Source organism: Electrophorus electricus, chromosome 11 (genome assembly GCF_013358815.1).
Source record: "Electrophorus electricus isolate fEleEle1 chromosome 11, fEleEle1.pri, whole genome shotgun sequence".
In the NCBI taxonomy this organism is placed as follows: domain Eukaryota; kingdom Metazoa; phylum Chordata; class Actinopteri; order Gymnotiformes; family Gymnotidae; genus Electrophorus; species Electrophorus electricus.
The window spans coordinates 2,607,621-2,628,200 of NC_049545.1; the positions used below are offsets into that span (position 1 = coordinate 2,607,621).

Sequence of the window (20,580 nt, forward strand, 5' to 3'; positions counted from 1 at the left end):
ATTCTATTCACTAGTGCTGCTTCTCATTTATATTGTAACTGGTGATATTTCGTGTTGGGATAGATGGCATGGCTGTCGGTCATTAAGAGGGGTATGCAAAAGCACTGGCCCGGCCACTGTCAGCAAAATGACCAGGGACAATATCTGACTGTTGCTCCACTGGTTACGGCACTCCATGCCAGGACTTCAGTTATTGGCACGTCACAAGGGGGTGATTTTTTTAAATTGGGCTGCCCTTGAAAGATAACGAGCAACTACTGAAACTCTTATTTGCACAACAGAAACAGGAATTTGCCAAAATGTTTTTTGAAATAAAGTTCCTAACAGATTTAATTATCGCTCAGTACTGAAATGTTTAATAAAAATGAACATCAAGCCCACTTTTAGTTTCTCTGCTCTACTTTGTGTCGTTATCTTGCTGCCAGGTGGCCTTTCGCCTATTTTTTAATTAGCGGCACTACTTTGTTAAATAGTAATGCCATATTTGGTCAATGGCTCATTATTCTGCATGCTGATCTATGTCTGTATAATGGAGGTGCACGCGTTTTCTTCCTTCAGAAATGCTGACCACTTAGAAACCCTCGAGACTTGGTGTTAGCTGGCCATTACCATGCTCATTTGAAAACATTTGCTTTGCTAACTGTTGCATGTAGTCACTTTGATAACTAATGCACTGGTTGCAGGTGTGCAGTAGAAGGCAAGATGCTTTTAAAACAGGTTCATCCATCTAGTGTGTACTTTGTGCTGTGCATATAAATAAAAGGTTGACCGTAGAAGAAAACGGCCACAAGCATTATGAATTGAGGGAGTACTTGGTTGCAGTGCTCTGATGTGCTACTTGCTGTATCTGACTTCTGTCATGTGTCAGTTATCTTGATCAACAGCATGGTAAGACTGAAGTCATGATTCTGGCTCCCTCCTGACAGTCAGTGAGCCCTTGTGAATGGTCTGTGTTTTAATGGCTTCACACTGCCATGGTGCCTGGAGATGATGATATAGCATGGATATGTAAGCCTCACTTGTCTGACTCCTGCTGTTTTCCTGTGTTTTGATTGTTAACATAATTTTGGTGGCACTGATCACAAAGAAAAATTAACAGCCAAAAAATTCAGTAAGGAGAATTCATATACCAGTAAAGTGTGATTTGTGTAAATATATATATATGCAAATCTAAATTAGGGCAAACTATTTTCGAATTTTCAATATTGTCGTGTTGCAAATTCAGTTAAGGGCTACCCAGTGTGATCATTATAGGGCCTTTCACAGTTTTGGTCATGTGGCCCTTTTCTTGTATGAAAGTGAAGTGCTGCATCTCATTGGATGGAGAATCCTAATTCTGTTTTATGTTTATAGAATGGTTTTGATTCATGTATATGTTGAGCTTTTCAGGCATGCATGCCAACAAGATTTTTTTTTTCTTTTGTACTTGAGACAGCAGTGTTTCATTTCATGTAACACCTTTAATATCTAAACAATTTTTTGCTTATATTGGCTCAAAACCAAAATATTGCCAAGCGAATGCATTGATCTCTCTTCTGGGAAAGGATTTTTCACTCTCTACTTGAGGGCATGTCACATGTACCAGTTTCTTTTTCATTTGCCAGACTTAAAAATCTGTTATAATCTTTTCAAGTTCTGTTGTGTTTGTTGTTGTTGTTGTTGTTGTTGTTGTTGTTGTTGTTGTTGTTGTTGTAGTTAATTAGTAGTAATAGTGTGGCCAAAACCTAGAGGGTTAGATTGCTTGTACAAATTATTAAATGAAGGCAAAGCCATTTAAAATGTGATGTGGTAATGGTATGTAACAGCAACGTATCAATAATTTGCTTCATATTATCACAGATGTAAAGTATATTGGATATCACGATAATGTATCAGCACAAGGCGACTCGTGACAATTTGTACCTATTTATATCCATTTTGATATATTTATATCTCTTAAGTGTGCTGTAGATTTGAATGCATGTTTTGGTGCAGTGGATGTGTTCTCTGTGCCTGGGCCACTCCTGAGCTTGAATGAAATTGTTTTTGCACTAGAAACAGATTGCTGCCTGAGTTGCAATCAGTTACTGCCTCAGTAGTTTGACCATGTCCAACCCACGACTTCTCTTCGTTACAGGCCTCGTTTTGCTTCAGTTAGCAGATATGTGGCTACTCCTCCTCCTCATTATGTTATCGTAGTACCACCCCCACCCCTGAGGAAAATTGGATCACATAAACAAGACAGACTCCATATTATTGCAATAGAATTTGCTTTGGTTCGTAATATGTAGATCAGTGCCCACATTTTATCACAAGCTGCCTGAGCCACCCCCAGCTAGCCATGCGTTTGAGTTCCTGGGGTGTCTCAGCTGGTTTGGGGCTTGGGTGGCCGTGGTGGATCACGTTGTTTGGGTGCTCTGGGAAGCTGGGATATCTTGGGAAGCTAAGGTAGCTGGGGTGGTTTGGGTGGCCTAGGTAGCACTTGCAGCACCATGCTTTTTGACATTTGTGACATTGCCTGATTATTACTATACATAAAAATATATATATTTTGTTAGTTTGTGGAATATAATGAACAGAAGGAAAACCTTTATTTATGTATGGTTGGTTGGCCATAACTTTGGTATGATGACTTAAAGAAAAGGGACTTTACATTCCAACATGACTTACCTTTTTGTTTTAGGAATGTTCACTCTGTCATGTTACTGAAATGTGCACACCTCCATATATATTTGGCATTGGCTGATTGCACAACTGTTAAAAAAAAAAGAATAAAAAAAAAAGTACTTTTGACACTTTCCAATGATTTCATGTCTTGGCAGCTGACGGCGAGATCTCTGCCAGCCGTGCAGTCTGACGAGCGACTCCAGCCTCTGCTGAACCACCTCAGGTAATCTGCCTCATTAGAGTCTCTTCCGTCTGCTCTTGGGCGCTCTGTTGGTTACCAGCACAGCACGGTCATTAGTGTCACGATTCATAAGCAATTCCACAATTGCGGCGCTGTCTCAGAAAAAGGTTACACAAGGTGTTTTCATTTTGAATTGAATTATGCTGCAAAGAACACTTGGGGAGAAAATGGCAGTTGTCACAATCACTGGCAGGCTCCACTTTTTCAGTTTTCTCTGGGGTTTCAGTGTGGGTCTGAGCCAGCTCCCGGTTGGTTGGGTATTATCTGACTCTTGCCTTTCCATAAAGGCAGCTAAACCCAGTCGTTGCATCTCTCCTGCACTGGTGTCCACGTTGTCCCACTGAGTGGCTCAGCATGCCTGGAGGAGAAAGTTAAGTGCAGAACATTAAGAGGAAAACATTGATCTTTGTGGAATAGCGGACACCACAGGTGCATCTCTTTGCTGGTGGAGAACAATTTGTAGTCTTTCTAAACCAGTGAGAATGCAGATGTACTTATGTTTATGTTGGGAGTGTTCTCTGGGCTTTTCTGTCCTAGAGACTGGTGGTGTAGAAACTGTTGAATGTGCATCCAGTGTGCTGCAATCTTGTCTCTGTTTCGTTTTCTTTGAACTTCCACTCTTTATTTTTTTTGTTTGTTTTCAAGCTGTTAAAATAAATCACTCAGTGCTGTCAGTGCTCCATCCTGGGACCTACTCGTATAAACCTGTCTCCTCTCTCTCTCCTCTCTCTCTCTCTCTCTCTCTCTCACGCGCCCACAAGCTCACTCTCTCTCTCTCTCTCTCTCTCTCTCTGTCTCTCAATCTCAGTCTCTCTCGCTCTCTCTCTCTCAACTCGTTTTGCTTGCCTTCAGATGGGCCGTGAACCCAGGCACTTTAATTGGACAGGTCTGTCGTAGCACGGAGGCACTGATTGTGGCAGTGATTTCTTGCTGTAATGTCCTTTTGCCATGTGTCATCACTGGTTGGGGTAGATAAGACACTTGCGTAACCCTGAGCAGTGTGGAGACATCCCCAGCTGTTCTGAGAACAGCGGCTGGCAAGGACACACTCATTCACGATATTCTATACAGTCTGAGTGGGGTCAAATGCTTAGAGCTTTGTAGTAAGAGCTGTGTCACTCTGGAGAGAAACCTGTTCCACACAAAATAGGCCTCCATTGTAGCTTTACTGAACTTTGCGATTTTTCTGAGAAGGATTTAATGCTCCTGTCTTCATGGCCAACAGGAGAAGGAGGAGTATAGATGGCCAAATAACTTAATTGCTGGGAAGATTTTGGAAAACTCCTTTTTATGTATATGATTACATGTGTTATGGGAAATTGATATTGCATGCTTTTTAAGCACATCCGAGTTGTAAGTGTAGAGATATCAGATATTATTGTATATTAATTTTAAAGGACTTATTTGAGTAAATATTGCTTTGATCTTTATTATTATTTTTATTTATTTCTTTTAAAATGTGTTTCTATTTGTTTAGTATACTCGTCAGACTTCGTTCACAGAAACATGGTATGCTTTTAACGGGGCTGTAAATGCGGAGTGTTGTAATAATCTCTCAGTGCTGCTACTGCAATGACTTCTTGTCCTTGAATGTCAGGCAGCGATTATGAAGAAGCGATTATACTTAATCTCTGGCGTGCTGTATCCAAATGTGCTATTTGTCTTTTTATTTCAAGAGGAAATTGCACCCAAAACTCATGTTTTCATGTTTGGATTGATTGACCGTCACTGATATTCTGAGGGGGGGTGTTTTTGAACTGCAGTGTTTACCAAGATAGGGAATGTTTATTTCCTGGTTTTGAATTGCAAGACTTGTCAAAATCTGGTAAAGCTCAAATGGGAGCATGTGGCAGGCCTGAGTTCGTAGTGGTTCAGAAAGCTTTTTCTTACAGCATGTCTGTGACATGTGGGTCAAATATTTAAAAGCAATGTGATTTTCAGGAAAAAATGTTATTTAAGAGAAAGCTCTTGGTTTTACTATTACCTAAATAATCCCAGGTTTGGATATTGCATTTATGGTTCGATAGTTACAGGCTTAAATGCCATAAACTTTATTCCTGAAATTAGGTTCCCACTAAGCCAATGACAGAATCATATCTGAACTACTGACCATTGAAACGTGTTAGAAAAATCCTTACTCAGAACTTTGGCAAAATATACACCATATTTTTTATAATTTGTAACCTTTATAAAAAAAAGAAAAGCTACGTCAATAAACTATGGCTTAGACTTACCTGAAGAGGTCTGAAGTCTGCCAGTATTTTTCATAATCAGATGACAACAGTGCCAGATGCCCCAAACTAGTAATTGACAAATCTGATAATGCGTTACCTAATGAAACATGATAACACATTAAATCAATCTCTGCTGAGAGAACTGTTTTTTGACTTTCACACCGCCAAACAATATAGCCAGAACAGCTTCCAGCGTACATCAGTAACGGCTACCTCGCTAGCTGACGACCAAATTTGGAGGGGCATATCGGTCCGTTCGATGTTCCGCCTGTCTGTCTGCACGTCCATGTAAATACAAATGATATATGTACTAATTTGTTAAAAATTGCAGTAACTTGCCTGTGGGAGGGGAAATACAATTTTATTACTGGGATCAAATTTGGGGAACATGCATTAATGGAATTAATGATGGAATGGAAACTTTCAGAATGATGCCCAGTCATTCGCGTTGATACCCAGTGGCAGCTTTGATTTGCTCTGTGTTGCAGCCATGCCTATGTGGGCCAGGACTACAGCTTCCAGAAGAACATTGGGAAAGTTTCCTTGGAACAGATTGATCCAGTAAGTACTTGATAGAACGTAATGTAATGTAAGGTTAAAGCAAATATTGGAATGTTTGGGTGACACCTCGTTGGGGGTCGCGTTTCTTGACGATCCGTTTGAGCACTTCTTTCTTCACAAAGTTTTGTCAATTTTTCTTTTCAGTCACTATACTCTAAAGTATACATAAAACTATTTCCTGCAAAGTAGCAGATCACATATGTCAGACATTTGAGAGCATATCTAACGAGGAGAAGTGAGATGTCAGAGAGTGGTACCGCCCTGTATGTTGTCAGGACAGGAATGCCCTATGTGGCGCGTTTCTCTTGCCAATTTGGGGGCTAGTGCTGCTTTAGTTAACTGCTGTTTGAGCTTCAGGCAATGTTGTTATCCTTCAGTTTTTACTCTTATTTTGGTATATTAAAATTAAGACAGCTAATTTGAAGATCTCTTGCAAGAAGCATCTTTTTAAACGAAGGTAAGTTTCTAAATTAGTAAAGCTGAATTTCCTTCTGCCTGCAAAGCTGCTGCATTCACTCAAGCAGACACACACACACTTTTCTTCAAAAACGTGTTTGACATTTTTTTGCTTTTTGGCTATGCTTGACCCTAGACTTATGCAGGGCCCTACCCTTATGCTGGGCTTAGAGTTGAAACTTTTACACCTCTGCCTTCATACACCGATCCAGTGTGCATCCCATGTAAATGCTATTTTATATAAGAGCTGGCAAGCAATAGCCAGCAGATGTTTGCGTTGTGCACCTCCTTTGAGGTGTGCTTTAAGAAACGCCCTTTCTCCCTCCATCTCTGCCTCCATCAGCTGTCGACCACATCTTTCCCCCTATGCATGAGGCAACTCCACAAGGCCCTCCGGGAGCAGCACCACCTGCGGCATGGCGGACGGATGCAGTACGGCCTCTTCCTCAAGGGCGTCGGCCTCACGTTGGAGCAGGCGCTTCAGTTCTGGAGGGCCGAGTTTGTGAAGGGCAAAGTTGATTCCGAAAAGGTAACTTTAACTGTCCGCCTTTTGCTCTACGTCTTCCTGCCCTTGGACTCGCTGGCTGCTCTCGCGAGTTTACGAATATGGTGTCTTGTCGTCGTGCAGATGGCCTTTTCTCTCCTTTGTCCTTTAATTATTTTCAAATAGTGAAGGTCACTCAGGCATACACTCTCATACCGAGGGGCGATGCTGCAGAATAATTTGGCACCTTTTTTTGTGTGTCTTTAATTATGAAACTCGGAAGAATGTGGGTGTGTGTGTCCATGGTACATTTAACAAGAAAATTGCACTCCTGTGCAGGGTTCTCCATCGCGCTCCTCCTCTCACCTTGTGCGCGGATGTTTATTCGCAATTGATTCTCAATCAAGGAGGTGCTAATGAAATTCACATCCCTACCTGAGAACGGCTGTCCTGTTGGGCACACATTTGAATATAATCCGTGGATGGGTGTCTCCCGAGAGCTGTGTGTGAGTGCAGATGTGTCATACTCACCGCTTTGGTAGAGCAGTTCACTGCCGTCTCCAGCTGCCCCTGACTGAACTGGAGAGTTTTCCTCTTACTTTCTACTTCTCCTGTTCCCCCCCCCCCCCCCCCCCCCCCTCAGTGTGGTGTGTGTGTGTGTGTGTGTGTGGGGGGGTTTGTAAAGTTGTAATTTAATTAATTAATTAATTTATTTATTTATTTACTGGCAATTCAGTCACGTGTGTTGAATTCCTGTGGTGGAAATCATAGTATGTAATCATTCTATATATTTGGAGGAAAATGGAAAACTGCTGACTAAGCATTTTGGGGTTATTTGTTTTTGTTTTTTCTCCCCTTTTTTCCTGTTGAATCTGTTTCAATATATGTGAGATTCATAACGTACTTTGAATTAAAAATGGACAAATATTGACAAAGCATGTGAGGAATTGCTGAATTGGTGGCAGAACATTCTAGAACAGCACTGCTGAGCATTTACAGCTGAGGAGTAAAAGTCTTTCAATGCTAACCATCTGCAAAATGCATCAAGATGGCAGATTCATTTTAATGCTAAAAAAAATGCTAACTGTGATTTTTCTTAATCTTGCACAGTTTGTGGATTAAGGAATCTTGATATGGTTTTGGCCGCATAAACAAAGGGAAAACAAATGGAACAGGAACTGTTGCGGCGGTAAGCCCTTCTGTCTTATGCTGCCATTTCCTCCTGAGCTGTTTTATCTTCTAAACGAGTGTAATATTCAGCGAAACTCGTGGTTTAGAGCTTGCTCTCCACAGCACGTGTGCCGAACAATGCGGCGCTAGTAATGCCGTGATGGGTTGTTGCTTTCCACTGCGAGTGGAGGTGAACGTCTGCACCTGAAGTAATCTAAAACCAATAAAGCGCACAATAGATCTGTCTGTTTCTGCACACACTGCACTTTCTGGTGCCATCTATGAAATGGCATGCAATTTTCTGTGACAACATTGTAAAGGCAAAAGGGAGACAAATTAAGCTCGTTTTCAACAGAATAGTACATTTCCATTTTGCCGCAAATAAGATGTCACTTGGTGTGACAAAAGCAATGAATGAGGATCAAGAGGACGGCGAGTTTGGAAATGGTTTTGCACGCCTCGTTCAAAAATAAAGGACAACAGTGTGGAAGGTGTTACCCCCCAAGTTTGGAGGGACCTCTATATGCAGGAAGACGACTGTTGGGTTTCATGCTTAGTGGAATGGTAGAAAAAACATTTTTTAAAAATTTAAGTAACAATCTTTATGCTGTAAAAACTTAACTCCTATTTCCTATAATTGTTTGTTTTCTAGAACTACCACCATTGCTTTCGTAACACCATATCAGTCTGTTTTGTGCTTGCCTTCATGCTGTGAGATTCATTCATGCTGAGAGGTATTACATATTTGATCAAATTAAATGAATTGGAGCTTCATTTTAAAAAAGCAGACAGTGCAGCTCTGTAGATGGTAGAGCACCTGGTAACTTAATTTAAAAAATCAGGGTATTCAAAATAAATAGATGCTTTAATGTTCCTAAAGAATTAAATATGCTACCAAATCATAGTGTCTTAAGTGTCGAATTTGGTTTAAAGCAAAAATTAGTGACTATACAGAGAGAGAAGAAATATGCTTTCCAACATGGAAAAGCCTGTGCTTCCGCATAGTGGAAAAGCAATTACGGCTTTTCTTGAAATGGTGTCCTTGAGCTGTGTCAGTATTTAAGCTTGTTGAGCACCTAGTGTCCGTTCCTTTCTGACCCACTACAACGCGGACCTCACTGATGCTCAAGTCTGAAAAACAGTTAATATTTAATGTACATATGAATATCCGAGTGAGACTAAAGGGGATCGTCGGCATCATCTCTCATGATTGGATTTCAACACTATAAGCATCTGATCCAACAGCCTGGAAAAATCAAATGTAACCCTTGGTTACACTGATTTGATGCCTTGTGGTCCTTTTGATTTAATACCTTGTGTACCATGTTGCAAAATCAGTTTGCATTAAATTCTAGAAGATCTCAACTGGTTGAAGATGCTGAAAATCCTAATTAGAAGGCATTTGATGGATTGATTTGAATTAATATATTTTGATATGTTAAGACCTCAGCTGTTTCTCCTGGTTGATAAAGTAATGTTTTAAACGCACTACATGTGTGAAATCCTTCTCCTCTTATTTGAACGTTGTTGAGTTGTATGCTCTTGCCTTTTCCGGCCTCCTAGTCGCCAAACATTTACCATGCTCCACAGCTGGCAAGAGCCGAGCTCAAGTTCAAAGAGTTGTTCGGGCTCTTACTGCAGCTAAGCCACTTTCAGAGACTCCGAAGCAATTGGGCGATATCTGTTTACGCCACTCCTTCTCTTATCCTTCATCCATTCCAGAAGTCAGGAGGAGGTTGGGGAGGGGGGGGAGAAAAAGAAAGAAAGAAAACCCTTACACACATTCACCGGTGGTCATGCACCGCCACTCACAAAAGTGCCCCATTTCCAGGGTGGCTGCCTCTCCTCGGCGTGCCCTCTCAGGTGTAGCTCGGCGAGCCCCTGCTCGCCAGACGGTCCCCGTGTTCCGTGCCACCGGCTGAAGTGATGTGCGGCGGAGCGCATACAGCCGCCCCGTGAGTGATGGATGGGAGGTGTCGGGGACGGCCGAGCGTGCAAATTAGCCCCATTAGCATTCTTCTATCGCTGGTGAAGATCAGGTCCGGCACCGCCAGCCAGGCCGTTCCCCGGCACAGGCGTTAAAGGCCGGGGAGGGCGCTCGAGAGTGTGTGCGCTGTGTGGTTTGACTTCGCGCCGTGTTTATTCTTGCTGGTTTAGCATGGTTGTTCATGAACATATGTTAAAATGCTCGACACACAGTATAAATGCCATTGAAATTTAAGGACTTTGGTTAAGGATTATTTCTCTTTTACCTAACAGCAGAGGTAAGTTTTACCTATCAAGATTTATTTACCCTGAACATGAAAGTGGTTTGTCTGGTTTGTCATTTCAAGAAAGAAAACATCTCCATTTTTTCACATTTAGCTTCCACTGAGCTATAATATTAACCTAGCATGTGTGTTCCATTATTGATTCACCAAGGAGTTGATTCGGTGTGATAGAATAATGACTTGCTCAGTGACTCTTACTCAGCTACTGGGTATGACATCTCATAAATACTGCAGCAAGCCGATCTCTCCCAACACCCAGCTTCCATATCAATGACCTGTACCTTGTTCGCTCTTGATTTGTGCCACAGGCCAGGGATCTGAGGCTCTCTGGGTTGCTCTCTTGCTAAAAGGCTAGTGTTAACACTCATTTGGTCTGAGTGCAGACAGTGTGAGGTGCACCGGGGTGAAACTCATTAGACCTGCTCACACTTGCTGCAGAGAGACGGTCTGCTGCCCGGAGACGATGATCTTGTGCCGTGCGTTGTTAGCGTTTCTCGTTCTTGACTTTTGGTGGATGAAGGCGGAGGGCATGGAACCCCCACCTTCTGGCTTCTCAACCTTTTTAGCGTACAATGGCAGGTCTTTGCAGCTCTGTGCAATGGCTGCTAGTGAGGCCTCATTAAAATGCAGCACAACGAAAGAAGATTATCCTAGGAAAGGTGCTCTCTGCACAGCGTTCCATTTCTAAACTTCAGTAACTTTACCATGTGAAGACGTCATAATGCAAGAACTCCACTGTCCTTAAAGATATTTCTAAATGGTATAGTGATTAACACTGATTGAAAACTATTAAATTTAGCCAAGTCCAAATTTTTGATTGAGGTATGTCTTGCAGCCACCATTCATTATTCTATGAAGCTTGTTCATTAAAGATGTTGACCTGGTTCTCTGGTAAAATGCATGCGTGGCTCCTGTGCTTCAGGAGACGGATATGCTGGCCACAGAATCCGTCATCTAGGTCATGATATTCAGTCAGATGGTTATTCATTCTTCTCAACAAAATGGCAGTATCACAAAGTTGATAATGAGTAATCCTGTAACACACTGCTGAAATAACAGGAAAAGTGATTTGTTTGATGCATAGTTAAAGAGCTCGTTTCACAGTATGAGCAGTAGAATGTATATGGTAGCACAGTCAAATTATTTTGTTCTGTAAATTACATTTGATTCAAAGGAATACAGTGATTCATTCATATATATTAGACTACTTTCTCATGAAAAGTGAGAGATAATATAAGCAGTTTATAAACTTTATTGGAAACATTCATGCTTAATCTGTGATTGAGAAACCAACCTACAGACTTTAGTCAGTCCAAGACAATGAGTAGGTAGTTTGACATTCAGATGTTGACCAAACTACAGTTCTTTTTTTGAACTCAGTTTAAGACCTACTGTGTAGGTTTGCTTGAAATGTTTCTTTTAATGACAAGCACGTTCTCATTCAAGGAAAAATAAAGTCTTTGGAAAGAAAATTTAAATAGATATGAAGAATATGAAGTGAAATAACAGAGGAAAAGTTGGCAAGATTTTAAATGAGGTTCATTGTATCTGAGGCCTTTGTCCTAATATTCTGACTCCTGGTTTAATACTTCATTGACCGACACAAAATGTGTATGTATTTAAAAAAATAAAAAGATTTTATGCACACATTTCAGGCATAACATTAAAATTTCTGACAGGTGAAGTTAATAACATTGCTTATCTATTTACAATGGCACTGTCAATGTATGGGATATATTAGGCAGTAAGTGAACAGTCAGTTGTGAAGTTGATGCGTTGGAAGCAGGGAAAACGGGCAAACAAAGATCTGAGTGACCTTACCAAGGGTCAGATGGTGCTGACTGGGTCAGAGCATCTCCAGAAAGGCAGGTCTCATGGGATGTTCTAGCGTGTAGTGTCTAGTACCTACCAAAATTGTTCCAAGGAAGAACAGTCTGTGAACCAGAGACAGGGTTGTTGGTACCCAAGGCGTATTGCAGTTAGTTGCATGGGACTATGTGACCCCATGGGCATCACAGTGCCCATACTGATCCCTGTCCACTGCTGAACGCACATACAATGAGCACATGAGAATCGGAACTGGACCATGGATCAATGCAAGAAGGTAGCCTGGTTTGATGAATCTTTTTTAAACATTAAAAAATGTTTAAAAAAATTAATATCGTATGGACTATTTCATTTGTGTGCATCGCTTACCTGAAGATGGGGCACCAGGATGCACTATGGGAAGAAAGCATGCCAACAGGCAGTTATGCCCAGGGCGATTGTTTTGCTCAGAAACCTCGGGTCCTGATATTCACGTGGATCTTGCTTTGACATGTTCCACCTAACTAAACATTGTTGCAGATCCAGTACACCCCTTCATGGCAACAGTATTCTCTAATGGTAGTGGCCAGTTTCAGCAGGGTAATGTGCCCTGCCGCACTGCAAAAATTGTTCAGGAACGGATTGAGGAACATGAGAGAGTTCAAGGTGTTGACATGGCCTCCATATTCCTCTGATCCCGGTCCGGTCAAGCATCTGTGGAATGTGCTGGAAAAATAAGTGTGCTCCATGGAGGCCCCACCTTGCAACTCGCAGGACTTAACGGAGTTGCTGTCAACTACCGCAGACCTCTGTCAGAGGTCTTGTGGAGTCGAGGTTTCGATGGGTCAGAGCTGTTTTGACGGCGCAAGGGGCACCTACACAATATTAGGTAGGTGGTTTTAAGGTTATGGCTGGCTGTGGCGTACACATACACACAGACAGACAGAGTTTAAGGCAATTGCAAAGTAGATAATTTATGTAGATTAATTTTATTTTGTTATTTTATTTTATTTTATTGGCCAAATGATCTATGAGCCACTGAGTATTTCAGTCTATATCCAGTGTCAAATCAAGTGGGGAGTGGAATTTAGTTACTCAAAGAACATTTGCATGAAAAAATTAATATGTAAACGCAAAAGCAATTAGAGTGAAATTTAGTGTTCCAGCTGTAACCTTGAAGAATGCATTACTGTTGCGTTCTCCCCATACAGGCAGGACGCTTTAAAGGATAACTGGGAAATCATGCCTGTAGGCCATGGAAAGCATCAACTCTACAAGGCCTTTTCCTATTGGCAGATAAAATGAAGCCAGACCAACATCCAGCATGTAGTCAGCAAGTTTCTCTGAATAATGCAAATTAAAGCTTGCCATGTAATGTGATTTAATGTGTACTGGCAATTCTACCCTAATCTTCTAGTTTTTTTGTTTTGTTTTGTTTTTCTTTTAATCTGATGATGCAGTTGTTTATGTTTGATTGTTTACTGTCTCTGCCTACAGTAGAACATGTTGTAATTCCAGTCTTCGCTTGTCGCTGTGAGACAGTGGTGGCTGTAATTTATGGCAAAACCGTAGCCCCTCTCCCCGATGTCAGGAAGGTAAGTGGGGTACGAGGAGCTGTAGCGGTGATGAAAGTAGCAGCTCTGTGTCTGATGCCTCGGGTACTTGTAGCACCCCACCCCCTCAACAGCTGCCTGTTTAATTAGAACGCCGAGTCCCCCTCCCCCCTGGGACTGGTGGCTTCTCCTGCACGCTGTGCAGAGTAAATCTGGTCTCCTCAATCATTCGGCCTCTACCTGCTCACACTGTTTACCCAGACAAGTCCACAGACACCCACATGACTTTCCAACACTAAGTGAGACGGTCCAGGAGAAAAGCCTGAGCCTGAGATAGCCAAGCGGAGGTTGTTTCTGGTGATTTTGAAGGGTTTTTTTTTTTTCGTCCATGTTTGTTCAGTGTGAGCTTTGTGAGTCAAATGGAGAAAGTTTTTGTATTTATTTAAATTAACAACAAAAGAAGTAATTGATTCAAATGGTTCCAAGACAGCTATGTTGTACTAATACAGAAGTAAAGCTTGTAGCAATATATCAAATGAAACCAGAATGCTCAATGTGCCTAGTTTATCAAAGAAACAATTTGTGATCCTGCATTTACACACACACACACACACACCCCACACTTTTGTCAAATTTTTCGCTGGTATATACAGAATATTACAATCTCATATTTGATAGCATTAACATTTTAAAGTGAAATGCTTTCAACTGAGGTCAGTTTGACAAGACAGCAAGCAAGAAAAAGATGCTAAATAATAGAGTGCATGTTTTCTGCCTGCTTGGGGGACTGTGCTGGTGCTTCCTTCCACTCGGTGCCATCAGTATTCCATGGTATTCCATGGTATTCCATGGGCAGGTAGCACCAACACAAATAAATTGGTGAAAATATGCCTTTTATTACACAGTTAAAAGCTTGTAGGACCATTGGCACATATGTCTTAACATTGTGGAGGACTTTCCAATGATTTCTTTTAAAATAAAAGGGATAACTATTTTCTTCCCCTTTAATTAACACGTGAGAACCTCAAATTGCTCAAGATGCATGTTTGACCTGCATGCATTTTGTCTACTACGGTATCATGGGTTGTCTTCCATTGGGACATTGGAGATGGATGTACCTGGAGTTTTTCACAGCACTTCAATAGTACAGACTGACATTTATCTTAAATTGTGTATTAGTCAATCTCCTTTTACTTAAGAACATTTTTCTTTTTTTTTCTTAAGAAATATTTATAGCTATGAGAAATGACACTTATTTCATTTTATTTTTAGATGTATGCACAATGTCAATATTCATTACAGCTCTGGCTGAGCTCTGATTTGCAAGCAATTGTTTTTTTGTTGTTTGGATAAATCTGTCTTCAGTATCCCTTTCAGCTCTTCTGTAATGGGTCTTGCAGCAGTGTGTAAATAGACAGGATTTGAACAGTGTTGCGTTTGAGATGCATGGGCACTGGTGCCATCATTGACATCATTGATGCATGCAGACAGTAATGGCTGAAATCCTGTCTCTGCTTGAGGTTTATGTGAGCATGCTAGGATGTGACTTATTTGCAGATGAGTGTTCATATGCGATTTCCTGTAGTGGTTTGAATGTTAGCTGCATTCCCACTGGGCAAAGTATGAATTCAGTGGTCTGATTTAGTGATCTGTTTTTCTAGCCCACTTACTTTAAATGCACTCCTCACCTGATGAATAGAGTAGTGATTTCAGATTTGTGTGCTGCTGTGATTTTGGATTTGTGTGTCATGGTGATTTCAGGTTTGTGTGCCGTGTTGATTTCAGATGTCCATATTTATGTGGTGCATTTTTAGGTGTCAGGCTTTTGTAAACAGCTTTCAGAATATAAATCAGGCTAAGTTCATATCCTTCTGCCAAATGTACAGTGTGTTCAGAAGTAGCATCTCCCTGCCTGTCACTGCCTCGGTGCAGTTAGTGGTACGAACCTTTTTACACACTGCTGCAAATTTATTTCAGTCCTGAACCCCCACCCACCACCCCTCGGAACAGGTTTGAAAGGCCTATGATGTGCCATTTGCATACATTAAGCAAGCGGCTGTTGACATTAGTACAGTAATTAGTTGCATTTGAATGAGCCGTGCGTACCGCGGGCAAGGCGGAAACGGTGTCGGGCTGCAGGTGAGTCCTTGCCAACGAGAGCGGGTCGCTGCCTGCGTGGACGCTGGGAAGAGCTTATTCCGTTCAGTGTCCCGTCAATGCCGTCTCCTGACATCATGGTGCCGTCTCTTTAATGGAAACGTGACATGCGTTAAGATTTAACTTTTGCAGCTCAAATGAAATCTTAAAAAAAAATCTGGACCAAAGTTACAAAATAATTTTAAAAATTTAAATAAATGTATGCCTGACCATGTATGTTTTGACTAAATCCATAAACCATTCTCATGATATCAATGTGCATAAGTTAATTTTATTGTCTCTTTAACGGCAACGTTGTGTGCAGTCACCTTGGCGAGTTCTGAGTTTTATTATAGTAGTAATGTCCTCTGAGTCCACTGTGTAATGAACGCCACCTTATTCCCAAGCTCGTCGAGCAGTAGCAGGGAGTCTGCTGCTTCTCTGAATGGTTACCAGAATGTATGTGATTGTTGTATTGAGTTCACCACTGAGATTGAATGCAGTGACCCTCATCGAGTGCTAACACCATAATGGTTTCCTAAGCATATGCAGTATTTCTCAAGTCAGGGAGTACATGCATTAGCTTTTCTGTATTGTGTTTTTTTTTTTTTTTTTTTTTTTTTTTTGTCCTAGCCGGGAAATTGCTGTGCAAAGCACAAGTAAGATTTAAAGTGCATATAGCGGTAGAATTCACATCAGGATTTTGATTTTGTATGATGATGATCTTTGGAGGTAATCTCTGCAATCTCCTTTTTTGTAATCCTGTTTCACATCTTGAAGGAAATGCATTTGAGATTTCTATAAGATATAGAATATATCACTTTTTTGTGATATGTTTGTCCATTCATAGAGATTATTAGTAGCAAACTTCATGCTAATAATTATAACTTGAATGCCTAGACACTTCTGTGGATATACAGGTTACTCGATGGTGGTGTTTTCCTTTCTTTTTCTTTTTTTTTTTTTTTTTTTTACTTTTTAATGAATGTGCAGAGTATGCAGGGTGTGAGTGTATTCAGAGGCCAGCGAATAGATCCACGGAGGGGAGCGAACCCATTATCTATAATCCAGTCACAGCTATCTGTAGTTTGGCAGCACCCCTACAGCAGGTCCGCACTAATAGCTCTATATTTCATGGGGGGGGGACACCCTGCCACGGTCGTCTTGATGAACGACAACGTCTCTTTCACCCTACAACTGCAACGCTCCCAAGCCACTCCACACACCCCCTCATCCCTCTCGCTGTTCGGTTATGTTCTCTGCCTTGATTTGATACACGCGCAAACGCGAGCGTGCACGCTCACGCTCGCTCTCTTGCCTCCTCCTCCACCCACCCACTCTCTCTGTCTCACTCCCCAGTTTGACAAAGCATATGCCTACAGCATCCGCCACATGTTTGGGAAGGAAGGCAAGCGAACAGACTACACCCCCTACAGCTGTATGAAGGTGATTCTGTCCAATCCACCCAGCCAAGGCGACTACCATGGTGAGTCATAGCTAACGAGGCAGTTTGTTTAAAATGTTACCTACCTACTGTGGCGTTCTGGAGCAAGGATCATTCCAGATAATGGCTCCTGAACAAACATATCTTTTAAGTTATGACTGCAAAACAAATGAACAATTAATCATGGCAGATATTGTGAGAGTCGGTGGATTAATAATTACTGGGCTAATTACACTGTGACCATTGCCATGCAGCCTTAACTCACGCACACTTCTCCTGCTGTGTGCTGCCTCCTCCTCTCAGGTTGTCCATTCCGACACAGTGACCCCGAGCTACTAAAACAGAAGCTCCAGTCATATAAGATCTCCCCTGGTGGGCTCGTTCAGGTGGGTCCCCGCACACACACACACACACTACAGGCTCACTCAATTGGGATCTTTCCAAGCTGGATTAAAGGAGGTTCTCTTTTGTCACCTACTATGGAAGGCTTAAGATGAGCTCAGTGCCGTGTGTTGTAACAAGTTTGAATTTGTTCACCTGAAAATAAGGCACTAGGTTTGTGTGACCATATTGCATCTGAGCATTAGATTTTATTTCATAAATGAAAATGAACAAATACTTCAAGTAAAAAAACTTCGCAGTACTCATTTGTGTCTAGATGATCTCTTGTAGATTGTTCCTTTTACTTTCATAGTATTAAGTGAACTTGTATCCAGTACTTTACATCTCAGTATAGTTCTGATATTTGATTTGATTGGAATCATTGGTAACCTGATTATACTGTTCCACTTTTAATGACCTTAACCTATTTGTTAAAATAATATGGCTATTTCATAGCAAAAAATTAGGGTCGTGTATATTCACAACTATTAAGCATTTAGCCAGAATTATTAAAGATACTGGCAAACGGCCCAAAATCTGCCTCTTGTGTCTTGATCCCAGTTACCCTCCCCAAAAAGTCGAAACGCATTTGCTTGATCTTAGACAATATTATTTAAAGTAATATGGGCAGTGGTAGCTCAGTGGTTAAGGGGTATGACTTGTAATCAGAAGGTTGCCAGTACAAGCCACTGCCAAGCTACCACGCTTGTGCCCCTGAGCAACCCCCAAATGCTCAAAGTTGTACTCAGCCATGGATAAACGCATCAGCTAAATGCTGACATATTTTACTTATATTACATTTATGTTGCATGATACTAAATTAGAGTCTTTATACAATTCATCAAATGGGAAAAAAAAAAACCACTCAAAAACCAGCCCAATAGGCTCATTAGTCCTAGCTGAGAAAAGTCTGGGCGTGGTCCTAAAATTCTAATGAGTGGTTTGATTGACAGTTTGCTGTCAGACTTGCAGACTGCCACACTGCACAAGCAGAGCTGAATAAAATGGCACACGGAGGGAGAATGAAAGTAATACGACTACACATCTAAGAGTCTATCGACTGTACTAATGAAGATCATTCAGAAGTTCAGGCACCAGAGAAACCGAGAAACCTCATTCACTGTGCTGACGGAGCACTAGATTTTTATGTTTGTATAGGTTGAAAAACGACACCTGCCACATGGTGGAAAATTGCATAGAGTTCACAGAAAAAGTACCGTAACCTAGCAGTGATTATCCTGTTAATGTCAGCATAGACTGATGTAAACGTTTATGCTGCGATCTTGGTGTCACTGCTATGCCATGATTTGTGTGAGACCATGTGATCTGTAAAATCAAATAAAGGTCCGTGTAGAATCTGTTATTGTAAGTCATTATGCTGTATTGCGTATGCTATTAGAAGAACCATGCTGTACATTTGGATAAAGGCAACCTGAAATCAAACTGAGCACTATTTTGATTGTTAAATCATTTATGAGCTTATAATAAAATTCTGGTTTCACTAAAACCTTTCACTAAAAATGGAGTGACTATAGCTGACTCTTAAACTGCTTCACAGATTGTCATCATGAGTAGAAGGTGGGCAAAAAATATTAGCCCATATCACCAAGCCATTTTTCCCCAGCTAGTTCACCTGATAGCAGTAGCCTGGGCAATTTGCTGTGAATACCATGTTACAGCTCCCTGGCTCGAATTTTACATTTTGAAGAGGGTGGCGTATTGGAGAATACCAGATTATATTTGAGATGTTTTACCCAGCACTGTTTCAACAATCCAGTTTATCCTGCTGTAGGCTGTCATGTCTGTTAGATAAAGGCATTTTGTAAACAGATTGCTCTGCCTATTTACTCACTGATATTAAATAAATATATAATATAAAATTCCTCACTTAACTACTGACCACCCAATACTGTATAGTGGAAAAAAAAAAAAAGCGTGGCTTCATTAACCTCCTATTAGTTTTACCCACTTTTCACAATCCAGTCCAGATGCCAGTGGAAAGCTCACACCCTGCCGCTCATTTTTCCCAGTTTCAGTTTCATATGTTGCTTAAGGAAGTAAACCATTCTGGTGTCCGGTTCTTCTTGACTTTAAGGCTTTTTCTTGATTTATAGCTTTGTCACTATCTTCATGCTCCGATTATATGGACAGCTGAACACACAGACGTCCACAATTGGCTCGTGCCAGTTTGACTGACAGCAGCCAGAGTAATGCCGTCCCTCCCACCCAGAGACTCTCACAGCCAGCTCGTGGCCATCGATAGCAAACTCACCAGGTTCGGGCAGTGTGGCATAAATGTAGTGTAGTATGTATACACGTGACAGTCTGTGCATGCACAGTGCAAATTGGATGGCAGCCGGAGTGGTGGTGCAGTGAGAAGTTGCCAAGCTGATCTTTATGCAAATCAATCTGTCAGGTGCGATGCATTTAGAGTCTGCCTTGGCTGTGGGACCCATTTCCAAAATCCAAAATATATATGCTAAAATTGATAAAGCTTGCATATAAAATTTACATATATGCTGTGCAAGGCGAAATGTGCAATAATTAAATACATGCTGTTTTAAGAATATAGGAACTCTGGTTCAGTTTGTAGCAGTGCACTCCCGTCCAAAGGACGGTGACCTTGGAGCCTTTAGTCCTGTGGTAGTATCTGTTTGGGGATGAACTGAAACCCTTAACGTGGCAGTCAGTAACCCTCTTTAATTGAAGGTGACAGTGCGTCTACACATTTCACCCACCAGTTTTATTTCTGTGTAACCAACCTGAAGTCTGTGACCTAGGGTTTGACAACCAATCCTTTAAAACATTAAATAATGTTCAGTGGAACTGGCAATAAAGTGAAATTTCCATGCACTGCAGTAATGTTCTCATGGAGTTATTAGCCTCAGACACCAATGTGACTAATGGACTACTTGTAATTAGACTATAAAGTTAAGTCTTAAACATACTTATTCATAATGCCTCAAAACGTCTTCAGCTCCAGTCTATTCTGACACGTTTACTGTCATAGCCTAGTAGTTTGATGGAGATTAGATTGGGAGTTTTTTTTTTTTTTTTTTTTTTTCCCCCTGATTTTATTTTTCAGAGCCATTCATTCTTTCTTCCTTACAGCCAAAGAAAAATGAATAGTGGTCTAACGTAAGACTCACGACCAGATGGCCACTGCTGGCCTCCACTTCAGTTCATTCTGTTACTGAA

At 41.2% G+C, this 20,580-nt stretch overlaps 1 protein-coding gene across 1 annotated transcript in view; it reads left to right on the top strand.

Annotated features, from left to right (window-relative positions):
* Positions 1 to 20,580, top strand: part of prim2 (DNA primase subunit 2) — a 44,261-nt gene that overhangs the window by 18,031 nt on the left and 5,650 nt on the right. The window contains exons 8-12 of the mRNA XM_027000512.2: positions 2,802 to 2,869; positions 5,610 to 5,682; positions 6,482 to 6,667; positions 16,917 to 17,043; positions 17,305 to 17,387. Of these exons, the coding sequence (XP_026856313.2) occupies positions 2,802 to 2,869; positions 5,610 to 5,682; positions 6,482 to 6,667; positions 16,917 to 17,043; positions 17,305 to 17,387 (537 nt within the window). The remainder of the gene's footprint in view (positions 1 to 2,801; positions 2,870 to 5,609; positions 5,683 to 6,481; positions 6,668 to 16,916; positions 17,044 to 17,304; positions 17,388 to 20,580) is intronic.